General features: G+C 40.5%; 1 protein-coding gene across 1 annotated transcript in view; it reads left to right on the forward strand.

Moving 5' to 3' along the window:
• Positions 1–14,617, forward strand: part of LOC117503090 (transcription cofactor vestigial-like protein 2) — an 18,798-nt gene extending 4,181 nt beyond the window's left edge. Inside the window, exons 3-4 of the mRNA XM_034162262.1 lie at positions 3,381–3,849; positions 14,484–14,617. Coding sequence (XP_034018153.1) covers positions 3,381–3,849; positions 14,484–14,586 — 572 coding nt within the window. The 3' untranslated portion in view covers positions 14,587–14,617. The remainder of the gene's footprint in view (positions 1–3,380; positions 3,850–14,483) is intronic.
• Positions 14,618–20,303: the final 5,686 nt, after the last annotated feature.

The raw sequence follows: 20,303 nt of genomic DNA on the forward strand, positions 1-20,303 counted from the left end.
CAAACATCTGTTTTAGTTACATCAACCAAAAGGACATGTCATTCTCTCTGTTTAATAGCACAGTTCTGAAGCAGCAACTTTTAAAAGCTTATTTAAGGCACTTTGACACTTGCACATATTTAACCCCCACACTGCCATGCAATTTGTCGTGCCAGTGTGACCCGCTGTGTTCTGCTGAACGCTGCGCTTTGTGCCACTGGATGCTCTGTTAAATAAAATAATTATTTTGTAAAGGATTAATCATTTGCTGTCAGAGTTTCACCTGTAATCACTTCCAGAATCACGGAGGAATTTTCTACAGCTGCAGCTTTTCTCACTCTCTCTCTCTCTCGTGCTCTTCATGACGTCGAACACATTTGGAATCGTCTGAAAAAGATCATTTGTAATGTTTATATTGTAATGGCTTGGTAAAACAGTTGCATTTTCATTCCTTCTTATGAGTATCTGTAAAATGATATTTCTTATAGATTTAACATCTCGTCATAATCATTCAGATGAGCTGTGCTGACAAAATGACACACTGACATTCAGTGTTTTCTAATTGCGCAATGTTCATGTGAAGTTCACATAATTAATGTGTGCCAGAGATTTTGAACATTTCAAAATTTTCTTTGCGCACTTGCACGAAGCCGCGCACAGTACAGTGAGTTTACTCTCTGACACAGCAGATTGCTTACCAGTGTGCGGTTCAAATTTGTGCAAGTGTCAAGGCAAGTTTACGCTTTCCTTTTCTTTAGATATACACCGTCTGGTTGTAAAGGATTATGTGTGTGATGTATCCTTCTTAACAATCAGATCATACTGAGCTTTTCTTCTCATCATACCTGTTGTCCTCTAAGAGCATATTTCTGTGTGGGCGAATAGCCAGAGGGGAGGGGTCAGTATGCCACCCCCCAAGAGTAAAGGTCCACTTTAAAATCCATTAAATGCGTTTTAGGGGGATGGATACAGGCAGAGGCGGTAGTAGCTTGAATGATGGGCAAACCTCCCCATTCCTGTATTTCTGACAAAATTAGCCGAGCAACTACAGCTGATTACTGTACTTGAATAGTGGGACAAAACTATAATCTTTTTCAGTGCAGTAACACTGCAGAAGAACTACAGTGCATCCGGAAAGTATTCATAGCACTTCACATTTTCCACATTTTGTTATGTTACAGCCTTATTCCAAAATGAAGTAAAATAATTTTTCCCCTCAAAATTCAACTCACAACACCCCATAATGACAACATGAAAAAAGCTTCTTTTTTTATTTTTGCAAATTTATTAAAAATAAAAAACTAAAAAAGTCATGTGTACATAAGTATTCACACCCTTTGCTCAATACTTTGTTAATGCACCTTTGGCAGCAATTACAGCCTCAAATCTTCTTGAATATGATGCCACAAGCTTTTTGCAGCACCACTCTTTGCAGCTCCATCAGGTTGGATGGGGAGCGCTGGTCCACAGCCATTTTTCAGATCTCTCCAGAGATGTTCGGTCAGATTCAGGTCTGGGCTCTGGCTGGGCCACTCAAGGACATTCACAGAGTTGTCCTGAAGACACTCCTGTGTGTTTAGGGTCATCGTCCTGCTGAAAGATGAACCGCCACCCCAGTCTGAGGTCAAGAGCACTCTGGAGCAGGTTTTCATCCAGGATGTCACTGTGCATTGCTGCATTCATCTTTCCCTCAATCCTTACTAGTCTCCCAGTTCCTGCCGCTGAATAACATCCCCACAGCCAAACCACCAAACATGACGCCTGGCATTCACACCAAAGAGTTCAATCATTGTCTCATCAGACCAGAGAATTTTGTGCCTTATGGACTGAGAATCCTTCAGGTGCTTTTTGGCAAACTTCAGGTGGGCTGCTGTGACTTCCATCAGGCCACTCTACCACACAGGCCTGATTAGTGGATTGCTGCAGAGATGGAATGCTGGAGGTCTGACAGAGTGACCACTGGGTTCTTGCTCAGTTTAGACAGGCAGCCAGATTTTGGAAGAGTCCTGGCGGATCCAACCTTCTTCCATTTACAGATGATGGAGGCCACTGTGCTCATTGGGACCTTCAAGCAGCAGAAATGTTTCTGTACCCTTCCCCAGATTTGTGCCTTGAGACAATCCTGCCTCAGAGGTCTACAGACAGTTCCTTTGACTTCATGCTTGGTTTGTGCTCTGACATGCTCTGTCAATTGTGGAACCTTATATGTAGACAGGTGTGTGTCTTTCCAAATCATGTCCAATCAACTGAATTTACCCCAGGTGGACTCCAATTAAGCTGCAGAAACAGCTCAAGATCAGTAGAAACTGGATGCACCTGGGCTCAATTTTAAGCTTCATGGCAAAGGCTGTGAATACTTATGTACATGTGATTTTTAGTTGTTTTTTTGGTAACACTTTATATTAACTGCATGCTATAAAGCATTTGTAATGTGTAAGTAAATGCTTAAGTAACTACTTGTAAAACATTTACAAAGCTTTCTTTTTTATTAGCTACTCATTGGTAAGAACATAAATAGATGGCTTAATAATTATTAATAACAAAATATGTAATGTCTTTAAGAATCAGTGACACAGTTGATGTTGCACCGGGCTGGATCTTTCAACAAGACAACAACCCTAATCACTGCTCAAAATCTACTAAGACATTTATGCAGAGGAACAAGTACAACGTTCTGGAATGGCCATCTCAGTTTCCAGACCTGAATATTATTGAAAATCTGTGGTGTGATTTTAAGCGGGCTGTCCATGCTGAGAAACCAACAACCCTGAGATGTTTTGTAAAGAAGAATGATCCAAAATACCTTCACCCAGAATACAGACTCCCATTGGAAGCTATAAGAAGTGTTTAGAGGCTGTTATTTCTGCAAAAGGAGGATCTACTAAATATTGATGTATTCTTTCTGTTGGGTTGCCCAAATTTATGCACCTGCCTAATTTTGTTTAAATAATTATTGCACACTTTCTGTAAATCCAATGAAATTCATTTCACTTCTCAAATGTGTTTGTCTGCTGTATAACTGCTATTTAACTGAAATTGCTGATCCAAACAACCAATGATTTATAAAGGAAAATCATGAAAATTATCTATCTATCTATCTATCTATCTATCTATCTATCTATCTATCTATCTATCTATCTATCTATCTATCTATCTATCTATCTATCTATCTATCTATCTATCTATCATAATGCTCACAAACTTAAATATGACTAATACACTCATTCGAATATAGTATGACATTTCATTCAATTTTACTACCGTTTTTGAAAACCCAACGGTCAGGGCACATCTGGGTTATATGGTTTATTTGTCCACATTGAGAGATCATGTTGTTAGATTTAATAGCAAAATGCTGTCTTTTGTCTTGGTGAAACTAATATCGAAAACAATTATTGCAGATGGGTCGTTCCCTATGAATCAAAGAAGTTTGCCTTCATCTTTCTGGAACAGCTCTTACCAGTCAGCAGCTGCCTCCTCCAACCTGTCAGCTCTCCACACAGAGCCTTCTTTCCATGGAGATCCATACTCCTCTGTCTCACTCTACAGCCATCTTCAGCAACCATGTCCAGAGACCTGGCATTCTTCTCACCATCGCCATTACTCACTAGGTGCCGTTATAGGCACCCAGGGCTCCCCCTGCTCATGTCCAGGAGTGCACGACATGTATGGGAAACCATTTGACCCACACTACAGCTCACTGTTTGTGTCACCAGTGAAACCCCACTACTGTCTAACCTCCAGTAACCCAGTCCTGGGACATAGTCCATCAGCCTGTGATCTGGGCGCGAAAGAGGAGTCAAGGACAGGACTAACATGGAGCGGGACCTTCACAGAGCAGGACTTGGCATCGACTCAACATAGACAGAGGTACTGAGCATGTTTCAAAGTCAGGAAAAAAAAAAGTCTGTGTACAATTTAAATGCAGTAGTGTGTATCAAACTGTAAACAAAAGTTTTCATGTGACAAACATGAAACATGTTCAAAAATAAAATTATATTCAAACACACAGTCGTACGATCATCTTCAACTGCTTCTCCAAAACAGATGGCAGGAAAATTCTATTCAATTTAACTTCATTCTCAAAGAGTTTGATAGCTGTCAAAAATATTTGTTGATTTGGGGGACAAAGAGAAGTAAAAGAAAAGGTGAAAGAAAAAAGTTGCTTAGAATTTGAGTCAGATATAGAACTTGTGCAGCTGTGTTGCAAAATCATGTAACTTACATTGCCACAATCGGCCTCATTCACCAACCGTTCTTAAGAACAAATTTGTTCCTAAGTCCTGCCTATGAAGTTTTTACAAAGATTGTGGCATTCATGAATGTTTTCCTATTCAGGATTTAGAGCCTATCCTGGATTGAACTCTCAGGAGTACTCATGCACATTTCAGTGCCGACATGTCATGTTGATTGTGTTGTCTGCTTATGTGAAGTTCATTAAAATACGATATTGCAGTGATATTCCCGTGATATCTCAGCCCATTATATATATTATTATATGTTATGTTTTGGTAATTTACAGAGTATTTTTTATTCTAAAATAAATTAAATGTTCGCCTTGAAAGGAGTCAGCTTGAGGTGGTTCAGGCATCTGGTAAGGATGCGTCCTGGGTGCCTCCCTAGGGAGGTGTTCCAGGTACGTCCATCTGGGAGGAGACCCCGAGGAAGACCCAGGACTGGCCTTGGAACGCCTCGGGATCCCCCAGTCAGAGGTGGTCAATGTGGCAGGGGAAAGGGAAGTCTGGGGTCCCCTGCTGGAGCTGTTGCCCCCGTGACCCGATCCCAGAAAATCAGTTGAAGATGATTGATTAGTGAGTGTAACAAATGATAGCTCCATTAAGTTAAGTGAACCTATTTCTTCTCATTTACTCCACTTGTAATGGCAGGTTTAGGATATTGGACTCAATTTATATGTTTTCAAAATCTGAACTTAAAGCGGTCCATTGTCTTCAGTAATTGTAAGTTGAAACGAAGCTTATCTTTAAGGTGAGTTCAGTTGAATCTTCAAGGCAGCTGGTGAACATCAGTTTTTACAGTGTAACCTTCACTGAGGCTAGAATTTTCTTCCTGTGACTGATTTCCTGCAGCAGTACCTCCACCTCTAAACTGCCAAAGATTTTTTTTTTCCCTTTGCCTGCTGCAATGAAACTGATTTGTTTTTTGCTTTTGCCATTTTGTTTCCTCTTTGAGATTTGCGCATGGCCGTGCTATGCAGTCTCATGCCCTTTTATGGGGATAGATGGGCTGTTATTTATGCTAATCGTATGGTTGTATGCTCAGCAGACACGCACTTTCAGTTTATGAGGAGATGGGATTCATCAATTTAAGAACATAGCTGTGAATAATTCTGCGAGTTTTCTTATCCAACCTGCTGTTGGACACAGTACTTTGTCCCGCTGGCTGCCACGCATTGTGCGCTGGACACTGCGTATATATAAAATAATTATTTTGTAGCAGATTAATCATTTTCTCTTCAACTTGGCTGTTGAAAACGCCTCTAATCGCTTCTGGAATCACAGCAGACTGTTCCAGCTGGAGCTTTTTTGCGTGCACACTGAATGAGGTGGAGCTGTCTAAAAAGGTAATTATTTGTCATGTTTATATTGTAATGGTTTGGTAAAACAGTTGCATGTTCTTTCCTTCTTGTATGCAGCTGTAAAAGTGTGTTTGTGATAGATTTCACATCTCGTTATAATCGTTCAGAGGAGCTGCACTCTGATACAGTGCACTGACGCAACCACTCACACTGTTCACTTCTTTACTTGACTTGACGAACTGCGCGCGCTAGCTCACGCACCATCAAGCATCAACGTGCATCAACTCTTATCATCAAGTAGTGTTGGTGAGTAGATCATGCAACATTCACATCTATTTCACATTTGTTGCATGACTTTGATGCGTGAGAGATTTTTTTTTTAATATTTCAAATTCCCTTTGCACACTTGCACGCGGCAGCGTACATCTGAAGTTCAGTTTACACCAGTTCACTGTGAGATACTCACCAGTACAACACACTGCATATGGGTGCATGAATCAAAGTCGTGCAAGTGTCTGGGGGCCTTTAGGAACCTTCTTAGGGAGATTCTTAAGAAGATATTGGTGAATGAGGGTGGGAATGTGTGATGCTGACCTGCATGTTGCAGGTTAAAACAAGTCCAGTCTGAACAGGGGTCAATGTTAAGTTTGGTTTTCACTTAACCAGTCAGGCAAGTGGATCAGAGAATTACTTACCCAAAATAATTTTGATTTGCCCTCATAAAAATTGTTTGTTCTGTTTTATTTATTTTTTTTATAAAAGTTGTTTGTTCTGTTTTATTATTTTTTAACAATTACCAAATGAAGATTTAAGTTAAATTGTTCAAAAAGGTCATTGTCAGGGTCTGGGAGCAGGCACTGCTGCTGTGTGCTGTTGCATCCTCGACACTACAGAATCACCTTGACTCCTGCATGGGAACTACTCAGACAGACATCTGTCTCTCATTCTTACACATTTTTGGCTACAGTGAGCTGGAGGAGACCGGCTTGATGTGGTACGTCAGATGGATCCACATGGCTCTGGACAGCTTGAGAAGGATGGAAACAGGATTAATGACTTTAGAAGAAGGAAATGGGCCAACAAACCTGGGAGCGAGCTTCTTGCCAATCCCACAAAGTGGCAGGTCCTGTATGGAAAGCCAGACCCCTCTTCCCATGTTTCATAAGCGGGAGCGGGTATTCTTCTATGGTTGGCCTAGCCTTATACACTGCAAAGGACTTGAGAGGTCCCTGACGAGCCCACTTCCAAGTCCTTTTTGCATCGCTGCATCAGAGCCAATGCCGACGGACCCGTTGAATCTGTGGCAGAGGCAGGGAATAATGAGGGGTGAGAGCCATGCATGGAAGGGAGAGAAACCAGTAGATGCACAGGGTAAACTGCTGTGTGCTAGTTCTATCCAAACCAGCTTGTCGACCCAGGAGGCTGGATGTTGTGAGGTGAGGATCTGCAACCCCTTCTCAAGTTCTTCATTAACTCGCTCCGTTTGTCCATTAGATTGAGGATGGAAACCAAAAGTGAGAGTCACAGTAGAGCCAAGCAATTTACAAAACTCCCCCTAGAACTGAGACACAAATTGGGACCTCGATTGGAGGTGATTTTAAAAAATAAGTGCAAACCTCTTTTGGCAAAACTAAATCATCATGTCCAAACTCATAGAGCAAGCAGATGTGCCTGAGATAAAAGAAGCAGCTCGTTCTCACATTCACAGATACACATCCTGGAAGGTTATGTTTTAAAAGATCTTACCAGGGCTTTTTTCTAAGGTGCACCACTATGCACCTTAGAAAACCATAGAAGAAGGGTGTCTGATAAAGCAAGATGTTCCATCATTGGGTAATGATCTTGTTTCAACCATGACAGGATTTTCAAAATGTTCAAAACATATTTTTTTCCTCTTTTATGAACACTGACATACTTTGGAAATCCCTTATGTATTCTGTCAAGCCAACCACACTGCAGTCAGGATCATCAAGAAACGTATACCATATTGCAGTGTGTGTGGAGTGTCTGTGTGATGAATGTGTGTGTTGGTGACTTCAGATTAATCACAGTAGTTCGATCATGTTAAAAACCGGTGCCATATATTCCCATATTATATCATAACTAACACTGTGTGGAGCTGCGTATGCTGTGACGAGCAGAGAGACACACACACAAGGGAATAAAGGTGCAAGAACACACACTCACACACACCCCTCTGTCAGTGTCTTGGGTACACTGGACTTCCATAACAAATGTCTGAGATGTGGAGATGTTCCTGCAGTTATCCCTCTGGGTATTTTCTTGATTTTACCATATTTTCAGTCATTTCCATTTTAAGGTACATTTTGAAGTAAAATGCCCATGTGGATCATCAAAATGTTCAAATCAATCCCAGCTTTCAGAATGTGTGACACATGCTTGTCTAGACCAGGGGTCTGCAACGGGGGCGGATTTAGCCTATTTTTATATATACGAGGTCTATTAGAAAAGTATCCGACCTTATTATTTTTTTCAAAAACTATATGGATTTGAATCACGTGCGATTACATCAGACAAGCTTGAACTCTCGTGGGCATGCAAGAGTTTTTTCACGCCTGTCGGTTGCGTCATTCACCTGTGGGCAGGTTTTGAGTGAGGAGTGGTCCACCCCTCCCGTCTATTTTTTCATCGTTTAGGAATGGCTCAGAGACTGCCGCTTTGCTTGATCAAAATTTTTTCAGAAACTGTAAGGTACATCCGAGTGGACACCATTCGAGAAACTCAGCTGGTTTTCGGTGAAAATTTTAAGGGCTGATGAGAGATTATGGAGTGTTAATGTCGCTTTAAGGATAACCCATGGAGCCGGAGGGCGTGCCGCGCTCCAAGCTGCCGTCGTCAGCCTGTTTCGAGCTGAAAACTTCCAAATTTAAGCCTCTGTTGACCCAGGACGTCGTGAGAGAACAGAGAAGTTTCAGAAGAGGTCGGGATCAGCAGTTTATCCGGACATTCCACTGTTAAAGGAGATTTTGTAATGAAAGACGTGCGGATGGATTCGCGCGTCGGCAGGCAGCCGCTCATGGCCCAGCGCCACAGAGAAACACCTCCGTTGGAAGCGTTACGGGACAAGTTTGAACATGCCCAGCTGTTAAACAGTTTCTCGGATACTCACTCGACTGAAAACCATCGAAAGCTGCCTGAATTTTACGAATGGTTATCAACACGGAGCTCAAGCTTGTCTGATGTAATCGCATGTGATTCAAATCCATATAGTTTTTGAAAAAAATAAAAAGGTCGGTTTCTTTTCTAATAGACCACGTACACTCAACAAAAATATAAACGCAACACTTTTGGTTTTGCTCCCATTTTGTATGAGATGAACTCAAAGATCTAAAACTTTTTCCACATACACAATATCACCATTTCCCTCAAATATTGTTCACAAACCAGTCTAAATCTGTGATAGTGAGCACTTCTCCTTTGCTGAGATAATCCATCCCACCTCACAGGTGTGCCATATCAAGATGCTGATTAGACACCATGATTAGTGCACAGGTGTGCCTTAGACTGCCCACAATAAAAGGCCACTCTGAAAGGTGCAGTTTTGTTTTATTGGGGGGGATACCAGTCAGTATCTGGTGTGACCACCATTTGCCTCATGCAGTGCAACACATCTCCCTCGCATAGAGTTGATCAGGTTGTCAATTGTGGCCTGTGGAATGTTGGTCCACTCCTCTTAAATGGTTGTGCGAAGTTGCTGGATATTGGCAGGAACTGGTACACGCTGTCGTATACGCCGGTCCAGAGCATCCCAAACATGCTCAATGGGTGACATGTCCGGTTAGTATGCCGGCCATGCAAGAACTGGGACATTTTCAGCTTCCAAGAATTGTGTACAGATCCATGCAACACGTGCATTATCCTGCTGCAACATGAGGTGATGTTCTTGGATGGATGGCACAACAATGGGCCTCAGGATCTCGTCACGGTATCTCTGTACATTCAAAATGCCATCAGTAAAATGCACCTGTGTTCTTCGTCCATAACAGACGCCTGCCCATACCATAACCCCACCGCCACCATGGGCCACTCGATCCACAACATTGACATCAGAAAACCGCTCACCCACACGACGCCACACACGCTGTCTGCCATCTGCCCTGAACAGTGTGAACCAGGATTCATCCGTGAAGAGAACACCTCTCCAACGTGCCAAACGCCAGCGAATGTGAGCATTTGCCCACTCAAGTCGGTTACGACGACGAACTGGAGTCAGGTCGAGACCCCGATGAGGAAGACGAGCATGCAGATGAGCTTCCCTGAGACGGTTTCTGACAGTTTGTGCAGAAATTCTTTGATTATGCAAACCGATTGTTTCAGCAGCTGTCCGAGTGGCTGGTTTCAGACGATCTTGGAGGTGAACATGCTGGATGTGGAGGTCCTGGGCTGGTGTGGTTACACGTGGTCTGCGGTTGTGAGGCTGGTTGGATGTACTGCCAAATTCTCTGAAACGCCTTTGGAGACGGCTTATGGTAGAGAAATGAACAATCAATACACGAGCAACAGCTCTGGTTGACATTCCGGCTGTCAGAATGCCAATTGCACGCTCCCTCAAATCTTGCGACATCTGTGGCATTGTGCTGTGTGATAAAACTGCACCTTTCAGAGTGGCCTTTTATTGTGGGCAGTCTAAGGCACACCTGTGCACTAATCATGGTGTCTAATCAGCATCTTGATATGGCACACCTGTGAGGTGGGATGGATTATCTCAGCAAAGGAGAAGTGCTCACTATCACAGATTTAGACTGGTTTGTGAACAATATTTGAGGGAAATGGTGATATTGTGTATGTGGAAAAAGTTTTAGATCTTTGAGTTCATCTCATACAAAATGGGAGCAAAACCAAAAGTGTTGCGTTTATATTTTTGTTGAGTGTGTGTATATATAAAAAAATTATATAATTTTTCTAAACAACCTATTTCAAGCATTATGCCAAATATGTATTACAAGAACACAGTAATTTGATCATCTCTCCTTCTTGGGCAAATGGTTTGTGTCGCGTGGTGCTGCTGCGGGTGGTGCTCATTTAGCAGAGCTGCTGTCCTGTGAGTGCTGGTGGTAACCTCGCCCACCGCGCTGTCAAGTGATTGCCAGGCGACTGTCACATTTGTGAGGTATTTATTCACAGTTTATGTCTCTGAATGTGAAGAGCAAGTGCAACTTTCTGAAAAGTGTTTATTTTACTCACCTGGCTACCTATCACAAAACACAGTATATTGCTCTACAAATTAGTGCACGCTGTGCGTGGTCAAATGTAAGATTGATTCAGTGTTGTCTTTTTCAACTAAATCCTCTTGTCAGCTACTAAATGGTGCTGCCCTTCAATCTGTATAGCTTCCATGAACAAATCCCTCTCCTACATCAAATAACATGTACACAGATCTGACCTTAAATGCTTAGTTAAGGTCCTTAACTAAGCATTTAAGAACTAAGACAGTAAACTTTACTGCAAAGTTTAATGCACAGCATGATAATAAGTGAATAATTTAAATTCCTGCTAAAAAGGCATAAATCATAAAACTCATTTTGTATTTTTATTTGTTGGTAGTAAGTGACAAACCAAGCCTGCAGTGCAGTGATGGATATCAGAGCATTTTTTTCAAAAGCAAAAAAAGCTTCAGGTGAGGTTTGTGCACTCTACAGACCTTATGTGATAGTAGATATGGACATTGAGAATAGCAAAGGATGGAAAGTGAAGCTCGGGGTAAATTGAATATGTGTATCAGACTGTGGAGGTGTCTTACTTGTGTTACTGGTGTTTTGGTATGAATTCTGACTTTTAAGTCACACATTTTTATTTTTCTTACTTTTAAGGACTTCATTAGATCTTGTCTGTTCTTTCTATGCTTTGCTGTTAATTCAGTAAATAATTAATATTCATATATTTCTTATCCTGAACCCATTTATGTGCAGTGTACCATCTGTGTTCTCCATCCAGCCTTATAGTGGAGTGCTGCTGTAGCTGTGCTAAACCAGGTCCTCCTGCACACGGCACTAAACCTCACTGATCAGAACAACTGCAACTACTGTATTTTTATGACTTACAACGTGGATGTTAGTGCTGCCAGAAAAACCGAGACATCAATCAGTTTGTAGAATAAATGAATGAATAGCCAAAACTAAAACACAGTCTAAGTAATGCCTACAACTGTCTAAATGTAATGAAAAGTGATACCAGGGTGAGTGTTCTGTACTAAGTACTATGACATAATAATCTGTTAAGATGAAATAAAACCATCTTCAATAACTATAGGCTCATAAGACTAATATAAAAACAAGGATAATATACTTTACTCAGCCTCTGAATATTTCAGACCTGCTCCTAAGCTGCAATTACTATTTGCCCTCACCACATTAGGAGATTAAATTATTTGTTATATAAACTGCACCAGAATGCAGGAATTTTATGTATGGGCCGTTATCCATTGCTAATATGCGTTTTTTTTTTTTTTTGGTTTTTTTTTTTGTCATTTTGACAATGAATGCAGCTTTTACAAGCAATGTTTTCACTCTGAAATCATGGGAAATTGTATTTCTGGACATCTAGATTTTCAAATTTTTAAAAATGTGCTAAGCACTCCTAAAACTGGAAGTCTAAAATTGCCTCTGGTCTACAACCTTAACTGTCAAAGAGACATATTTGTCCATGTCTTCCACAAATAAAATTCTTCTGGAGCCACAAAACATATTTGACCTTCAAAATGAATGAATAAAGATAACACAGCTTAAAAAGATTTTCTATATACAGCTCTATAGCCCATATATTTTTTTAATTGTTGGGGGGAGTTGCTTTTTTTTTTTTTTTTATAACTCCAAATCAGAAAAGTTTGGATGATACGAAAAATGTGGTGTTCGTGGTCGCGGGGGGGGGGGTGATCCTGACATTTTCTTTGACTTCTATTTATGAAACTGCAGACAGAATGAAACCAACATATTTCGTGTTTTGTGTGCTTCATTTTATTTGTTCATTTGTTGTTAATATTTGCAGATTATTGGTTGAGCTAATAGGATTAATAAATGGAATAGTGTTGACAGTGCTGAATGCTTGGTCTCCAAAGTAAAGATCAAACAAGGTCTATGTCTATTGGATTCTATGACATGTGACATATGTTACCCCGTAACGTGATAAGTAAGGATGATACATGGTCCAAACTATTCCTTTTTAAAACCGTGTTAACTCAACTAATAATTTGCATCACTTTTTACCAAAATTGGAGCAGCTTTAACTTTTGACCCCTGTACAAACCGACACTGAACTTCACCATTCTTGCTGTTTTTATCCCATAACTCCATAGAATTCAGTTACAGACTGTCCAAACCATACCTTTTTGGAATCTTTATGATCAGGCAACTAATGTGTAGGTTTCAATATGATTGGAGCATCTTTTAATTTTGACTCCTGTGTAATTCTTCAATTGACCCCTACCTGAACACCAACTGAAAATTCAAGTGGCCAATCGGTTTTTCAATTGCCGAATTTGATGCTTTATCACCATTTGCAGGATTCCGCTCTAAATATTCTCTTATCTGCTGCACTATAAGCATTTCCTAGGCATCTCTTGATCTCAAAAGACAAGGAACCAGAGCAGCTCAGTCCTCAGATTATAAGTAGCTAACAGGGAAAAAAAAAATCACCACCACCACCACAATGAAATGAATTATCCATTTCCTTTACACTGTTATTGTCTTCCTCAGCCTAATCAACTGCTTGCACCTGCAGTCCTAGACTGCTGGAGCCATTCTGATAATCTGTGCTCAGCTTCAAAAGGAGTTCTCAGACTACAGCCAGTGCCAGATTGTCTCCATTTTGAGCATTGAGCGTTTCCACGTTCTGTGATCTTTTTTCTCGGTTTTGATCTCTGACAGTTTAGTTTTTGTCCTTGCCAGTGACTCTGAGGCTGTTTGTTTCGACCATGAGATCTGCCGAAGCCCGAGTGATTGCCACATCTTGCACGGTCCTCTAAAGTCCAATTTCAGTGAAGAGGAGTTTAAAAGAGGAAGGATTAATTGTGTTTGTAAAAAGATTACCTAAAGTCTGCATATTGGTGAATAGGCTCAACTTGGTTTCCCAACCTGTATCAATACAGGTTTCCTCTCCCTTGTGCCGAGGATCCAGCTACTCACCCACTGTCTAGAACCTGGTTCAGCCTCACTCATACCTCTTTGGAGTTGCCACAGCTCCTCGTCACTAAGTTTCATAAATAAAGTCCTCGGCTTCTTTCGATATTGTCAGGGTTTGGGGATTGCGGGTTGTTATTTTTGAGTGACGCTTTAGATTGTTTGGTTCTGATCGCGTTCTGTGGAATTATTTTCTTGTCTGTCTTTTTGCTTGGGCTTTTCTCTCTCTACTTCTCTTGTCTATCACTTGGTGGGTGTGTCCCCTTGCCTTTCTACTCCCATTCCCTGGATCTTTCCCTCACATTTGTTCCCCATTTGTGGCTCATCACCTTCCTGTATTTAAACCTCACCTTGTCCACCTGTTCCCCACAAGATCGTTGTGCTCCATGCCTTCACTGCCCATCCTTGTTCATAGTGTTTTTCTCATCCTGCTTGCCTCTGTGTTTTCATGACCACCTGCTCGTTTTTTGGACCATGTCTCTGGCTGATGAACTCGCTACTGTTGCTTTTTCTGGACTGCCTTTTTTTGTGTACCGAACCCTGCATGTTTTACCAGTAAACCTTTTTGAACAATTCCACTCTGAGTCTGAGCCTAGCACTTGTGTCCAGCCATTTCATATTAGAAAGCCAGATATACATGGGTCATCAGTATCCTACTTTGGGGTTCTGATTTGTTGGTTGTGACAGACAGCTGAAATGACTGCAAATAGTTTGAATAATAAAACTCTGCTGCTCTTTTTCCTGCATTGATCAAGACAATCAATTTTTAAATTCCCCTTTTGCTTCTTCTATTCTAATTCCTCTTTGCAATCTTCTCTTTGCTCCATTCTCAGGTCTGCAGACACAGGAGAAGAGCAAGGATCTGTATTGGTTTCAGTGACTGCTACATCAGTTCTAATTTCTTTCCTCCATCCCTCTTCTGTGGGACTGGTGTAGCTGACTGACAAAATCTACAGACAGCATCCGCAGCGATACAACATCCTGATGTTCAAGCTCATCCTGGTCATCTTGGAGGTCAATGTTATAGTAGTCTACAGCAACAGTCAAGTCCTGCCCCATTCAAAGCTACACTTTACATGCAGAGAGCCTGAAAAGTGGACTGATACAAAGTGAAGCCAATCTGATCTTTACATGTGAACAAACTCTCTGCTTCTGTTACATTTTAACAAGGTTGAATCAAACCCAAAAAAGGTGCAAAAACAAGGTGATTATTATTCCCAAAACCAGTGGTGGGCACAGCTAACCAAAAAGTTAGCTTCAATAACTGCTAATCCGCTAACTAAAAAGTTAACTTTTATGACGCTAAACAGATAAACCACAAAACATTTCAGCGGACGTTACAGCTAACTGCTAACGTTTAGTATTGTTGGTTACTGACAAGCCAGTTTCAAGTTTAAGCACCACTGAGGCTTCTGCGTAAAATCACATGCAATCACAAACCCAAAAACAAACAACGAGCCAGAGCATCTGTCTTACGGAGTCAGACAGCTGTTACGGAGTCAGACAGCTGTTGCCCCAAAGGAAGAACGAGAAAAAAAAAGACGTTTACTTTCAACATGCAGAAAGATGGTCAGTGTGGAGGAGACATGAGGCACACACTTTTCACTCATGGTTTTAATCATAAACAACTAAATGTTTATTGATATTAACGGTACCTCTGTCATTTTTACAGAGACAAAAAAAAATCACACATATGACATATCTTTGAAAGGAATGTGCTAAATTTTGAAGGTTTGTGCTTCATTAGGCATTATGGGAAAAATGAGTCTCCTTCACTAAAACCAACACACAAGTTACTGTAACGTGTGTGTTGGTTTTAACAAATAAATGTGTATTTGAAATATGTCATTTTTTTCATTTGTAAAAAAAAAGGCATTTATTAACGATTTATTAACAAAATGACATTTTCTTAATACTAGATTAAAGCACTACTGGACACGGTCACATGAGGGCACCCTTGCACCACACTGTTCAGCAGGCAGACACAGCTGTCCGTCAGTAGTGTTAACACACAAATACGAGGGCTGTCAATAAATTAACGGTCCTTTTTATTTTTTTCAAAAACTATATGGATTTCATTCATATGTTTTTACGTCAGACATGCTTGAACCCTCGTGCGCATGCGTGAGTTTTTCCACGCCTGTCGGTGACATCATTCGTCTGTGAGCATTCCTTGTGGGAGGAGTCGTCCAGCCCCTCGTCGGAATTCCTTTGTCTGAGAAGTTGCTGAGAGACTGGCGCTTTGTTTGATCAGAATTTTTTCTAAACCTGTGAGACACATCGAAGTGGACACGGTTCGAAAAATTAAGCTGGTTTTCAGTGAAAATTTTAACGACTGATGAGAGATTTTGAGGTGATTCTGTCGCTTTAAGGACTTCCCACGGTGCGAGACGTCGCTCAGCGCTCTCAGCCGCCGTCGTCAGCCTGTTCAAGCTGAAAACCTCCACATTTCAGGTTGTATTGATCCAGGACGTCGTGAGAGAACAGAGAAGTTTCAGAAGAAGTCGGTTTCAGCATTTTATCCGGATATTCCACTGTTAAAGGAGATTTTTTTAATGAAAGACGTGCGGACGGGTCCGCGCGTCGGGACGCAGCCGACGCAGTGCAGCGGCACAGGAAAAACACCTGTTGAAAGCCTTAAGGACAAGTTGGAACATGTCCTGCCTGTTAAACAATTCCTCATATACTCACTCCACTGAAAGCCATCAAAAGCCGCCTGGATTTTACAAATGGTTATCAACACAGAGGTGTTTTTCCTGTGCCGCCGCACCGCGTCGGCTGCGTCCTGACTCGCGGATCCGTCCGCACGTCTTTCATTAAAAAAATCTCCTTTAACAGTGGAATATCCGGATAAAATGCTAAAACCGACTTCTTCTGAAACTTCTCTGTTCTCTCACGACGTCCTGGATCAATAGAGCCTGAAATGTGGAGGTTTTCAGCTTGAACAGGCTGACGACGGCGGCTGAGAGCGCAGCGCGACGTCTCGCACCGTGGGAAGTCCTTAAAGCGACAGAATCACCTCAAAATCTCTCATCAGCCGTTAAAATTTTCACTGAAAACCAGCTTAATTTTTCGAACCGTGTCCACTTCGATGTGTCTCACAGGTTTAGAAAAAATTTTGATCAAACAACGCGCCAGTCTCTCAGCAACTTCTCAGACAAAGGAATTCCGACGAGGGGCTGGACGACTCCTCCCACAAGGAGTGCTCACAGGCGAATGACGTCACCGACGCGTGGAAAAACTCACGCATGCGCACGAGGGTTCAAGCATGTCTGACGTAAATACATATGAATGAAATCCATATAGTTTTTGAAAAAAATAAAAAGGACCTATACTTTATTGACAGCCCTCGTACACACACACACACCATAAGTTATGTCAGCGATCATCCCCTAGTATGTTGCTCCATCCACAAAAACTACAGAACCGCCCTGGATCCCGGTTAGCAGCCAATCAGACAGTCGATCCATCCTCACCGCCCAAAATATCACCAAGTATCTGTTACAGCCTACCCCAATGCAGAGAACCACATAGATGGAAAGTAAAGTAGGTTTATTTACCAGCAGGCAAAACTGTTATGGTGCTTCCATATTTTGACATTAGAAAAACCAACATCGTGATCAGTTTAACAGAATTTCTGTTATCCGCAGAAGCAGACTGTAGGTGACACCATGAGGTACCTAACTGAAAGATGCAACAGAGTTCTAGCACTTTGCACAGGGTTATATTCTAACAGGACTTTTTGAGCTGCAGTTCAAAAAACAAACTTTTTCTCTCTGATATCACACAAATTATTCATGTTTACCTGATTAAAACTGACTTTCTGCACTTACAATTATGGTAGGAAGTTTACATGCACTCATCATGGGCATGAATGTCATGGTAATTATGAGCTTTTAAGGATGTGAATGAACTGTTCTTTTGCCAGCGTCAAATGAATGTAAAACATACATCATGAATGACTTTTAAAAAAACAAGAATTGGGTACACAATTTTGCATTTATTTTGGATCTTGGTTCATCTGCACAGGGTCAAAATTATGCACAGGCAGACAGTTTTGACTTATGGTTAAAATTTTAGACAAACTAATTCCGGACAAGTTATTGAAATTAACGTCACCTCTGTCCTTTTAGAAAGTGAAAATATCAGCTATATGTTTTCGTTTTAAAGTAATGCACTAATTTTGAAGGTTTTATCATTTACAGACACACATGCCGCAATGCATTATGGGAAAATTAGTTTCCTGACATCACTGGTTGGTCGGAATAACACACAAGTTACTGAAAGGTGTGGTGGGTTTTACAAATAAATCTGTATTTGTAAATATGTCATTTGTTTCATTTGTAAAAAAAAAAAAAAAAAGGCAATTTGAAAACTGAAAATTCTATTTAAGTGATTCAGCACTTTTAGCGAATGTGTGGCAATTGCTATTCACACTGCCATGAACACTGCCATCTACTGGCCATCCAGTACAACTTAGTTGGATTTGTCACCACTTTTCCAAGTTCTGGAAGAAGACCCAAACTGTCACCTTCAGATGAGAGGATGAGAGGTTAGGATGTTCTGGAACAACCCAAGGACCACAGAGGCTCAGGCCTGCCATGAACTGGAACCTGCTGGAGCACAAATGTCACTGTCCACAGTGAAGCACCTTTTACATTGTCATGGACACAGAGGGTTCCGATCAAGAAAGAAGCCCCTGCTCCAAAATCGTCACCTTCAAAGCTAGACTAAAATTTCCCTACATTGACAAACCAAATGCCTTCTGGAAAATGTTTTATGATCAGAAGAGATGAACGTGAGACACCCTGACAAAAGAACAGATCCAACAAATCATTAAAAACCCAAAATACAATGACATTCATGGCCATAATGAGTGCATGTAAACATCCAACTACAACTGTAGTTTCTCAAATGTGGGATAAAGATTAGTTTATGATATAAGCAGACTTTGAAAATAAATCAAAACCTTCTTGCACAAAATTCTGTTTTTGTGGCGCTTTTTTTTTTGCTTTTTTGTTGTGAAGGACTGTACATATATTTTGCCTCTTCATAGCTATAAAAAAGATTTAAAAGAAATAATGTTAGAAAAAAGACAATCTTTGTTCATACACACATACTACACATGTTAACTGTTGAGTAATACTGCTGTGATGTGTTTTTGTGAAATTGTTGACATATGTTTCTTTGCTCAATATTAAATCAGTGGACAAATATCGTTTGTGTGTTCAAATAAAAAGCATCAGCAGGAGCCTAGAAGCAATTAAAAAACCTAGTCTAGCATTACTCTGTGCCACCAGCAGGTGGCACTGCATTTCCTCTTATTTTCAGAAAAAAAAAAAAAAGATTATTGCAGTGTTTGATGAAGTTGTTCTGATGTTACTTCTCCACAAAAAAAGTTTGCACTTTACCTGAAAATAAATGTTTTGCTATAAATTATGTTATGCGTCTAACATCATACATCATGCACTCAAGGAAGTGCACAGAATTTAAGAATCTCAAACTCAGAAAAGAGCTGTCTTTAATAGTTAATATGATGCAAGCGCATGAGCAAGAACATTTTTTGAGTAGCATAGTTCCTGCAAGAATCTGATCTTATTTTTACCCCCGAGTAAAGCTTTGTTATTAAGGACAAATCTGAAATGCCATGATGTTGCAGGAGAGAAGCACACATTCATTTGTCAATCAGTTAAAATCAACAAAAAACCCCCAATGGTAGAAAGGCAGGGTCCCACTTTATAACTAGAGCACCGTGTCATACGGGTTTTTGTTTTTTTTTTTTTACTTTTTTGGTATCTGTATTCTTCAGTCGTTGCCACTGAAGACTTTTAGTGGCAATGACTGTTTTTTCCTTGTTTGTTCCTTGTTTTTTCCAGTCTTGAGTTCCTCTTGTTTCTAGCCACTGTTTTTTGTTTTTATTCTTTAGGCACTCATGAGTTCTGCTTTAGTTTCTCTTTCACTGTTTTTATTGTTGTTATTTATGGTGTATGTTGGATCATAGTCACTCTTGTTCCTGTGGAGTTTGTCTTCACTTTCTGATTTGTCCTTGTGTGTTTGTAGACATGGTTCCTCTCACCTGTTGTCAGTCACAGCTGGTTCACGTTTTAATCACACGCTTGTTACATGTTTCCTTTTTTTAATCACTATTTAGGTTTGTCACAGTCCTGTCGTCTTTGCTGGATTATTCTTGGGTTGTCGTGTGAATGGTTAGTGTGTGTTTTTAGTCATCAGTTTTTAAGTCATCTTCCCTGCTTTCAGTGCATCCATCTAACTCCACACACAAGAACCTGATGTTTTGGACTGATCCCTGTTTTTTGGACTTCAAACTTGGTCAATATTTATTGCATTTCTGTTATGGTTTGTGTCTGCATTATGGATTAAATACAACAAATCACAACAGCTTCCTTATGCGACCAGAAAATCATTTTATTACACTTTGATGTTTATCCAAGAAGTCCAGAACTTTTAGGGTTAATTTGTACAGTGTAATGTCTAGCATTTTGTGTGAAATGGAATAAATAAAACTGAAGAAAAGGAAATTATCCCAACCAATTTGAGAAGCAAATTAGCATCTTTCAAAATGACCTCCATGTGCCTCCTTTCATAAAAAGATTTTTATTTTTTTATTTTTTTTTTTTTTAATACAAAAGAAG

The sequence above is a fragment of the Thalassophryne amazonica genome, chromosome 21, assembly GCF_902500255.1.
Source record: "Thalassophryne amazonica chromosome 21, fThaAma1.1, whole genome shotgun sequence".
In the NCBI taxonomy this organism is placed as follows: Eukaryota; Metazoa; Chordata; class Actinopteri; order Batrachoidiformes; family Batrachoididae; genus Thalassophryne; species Thalassophryne amazonica.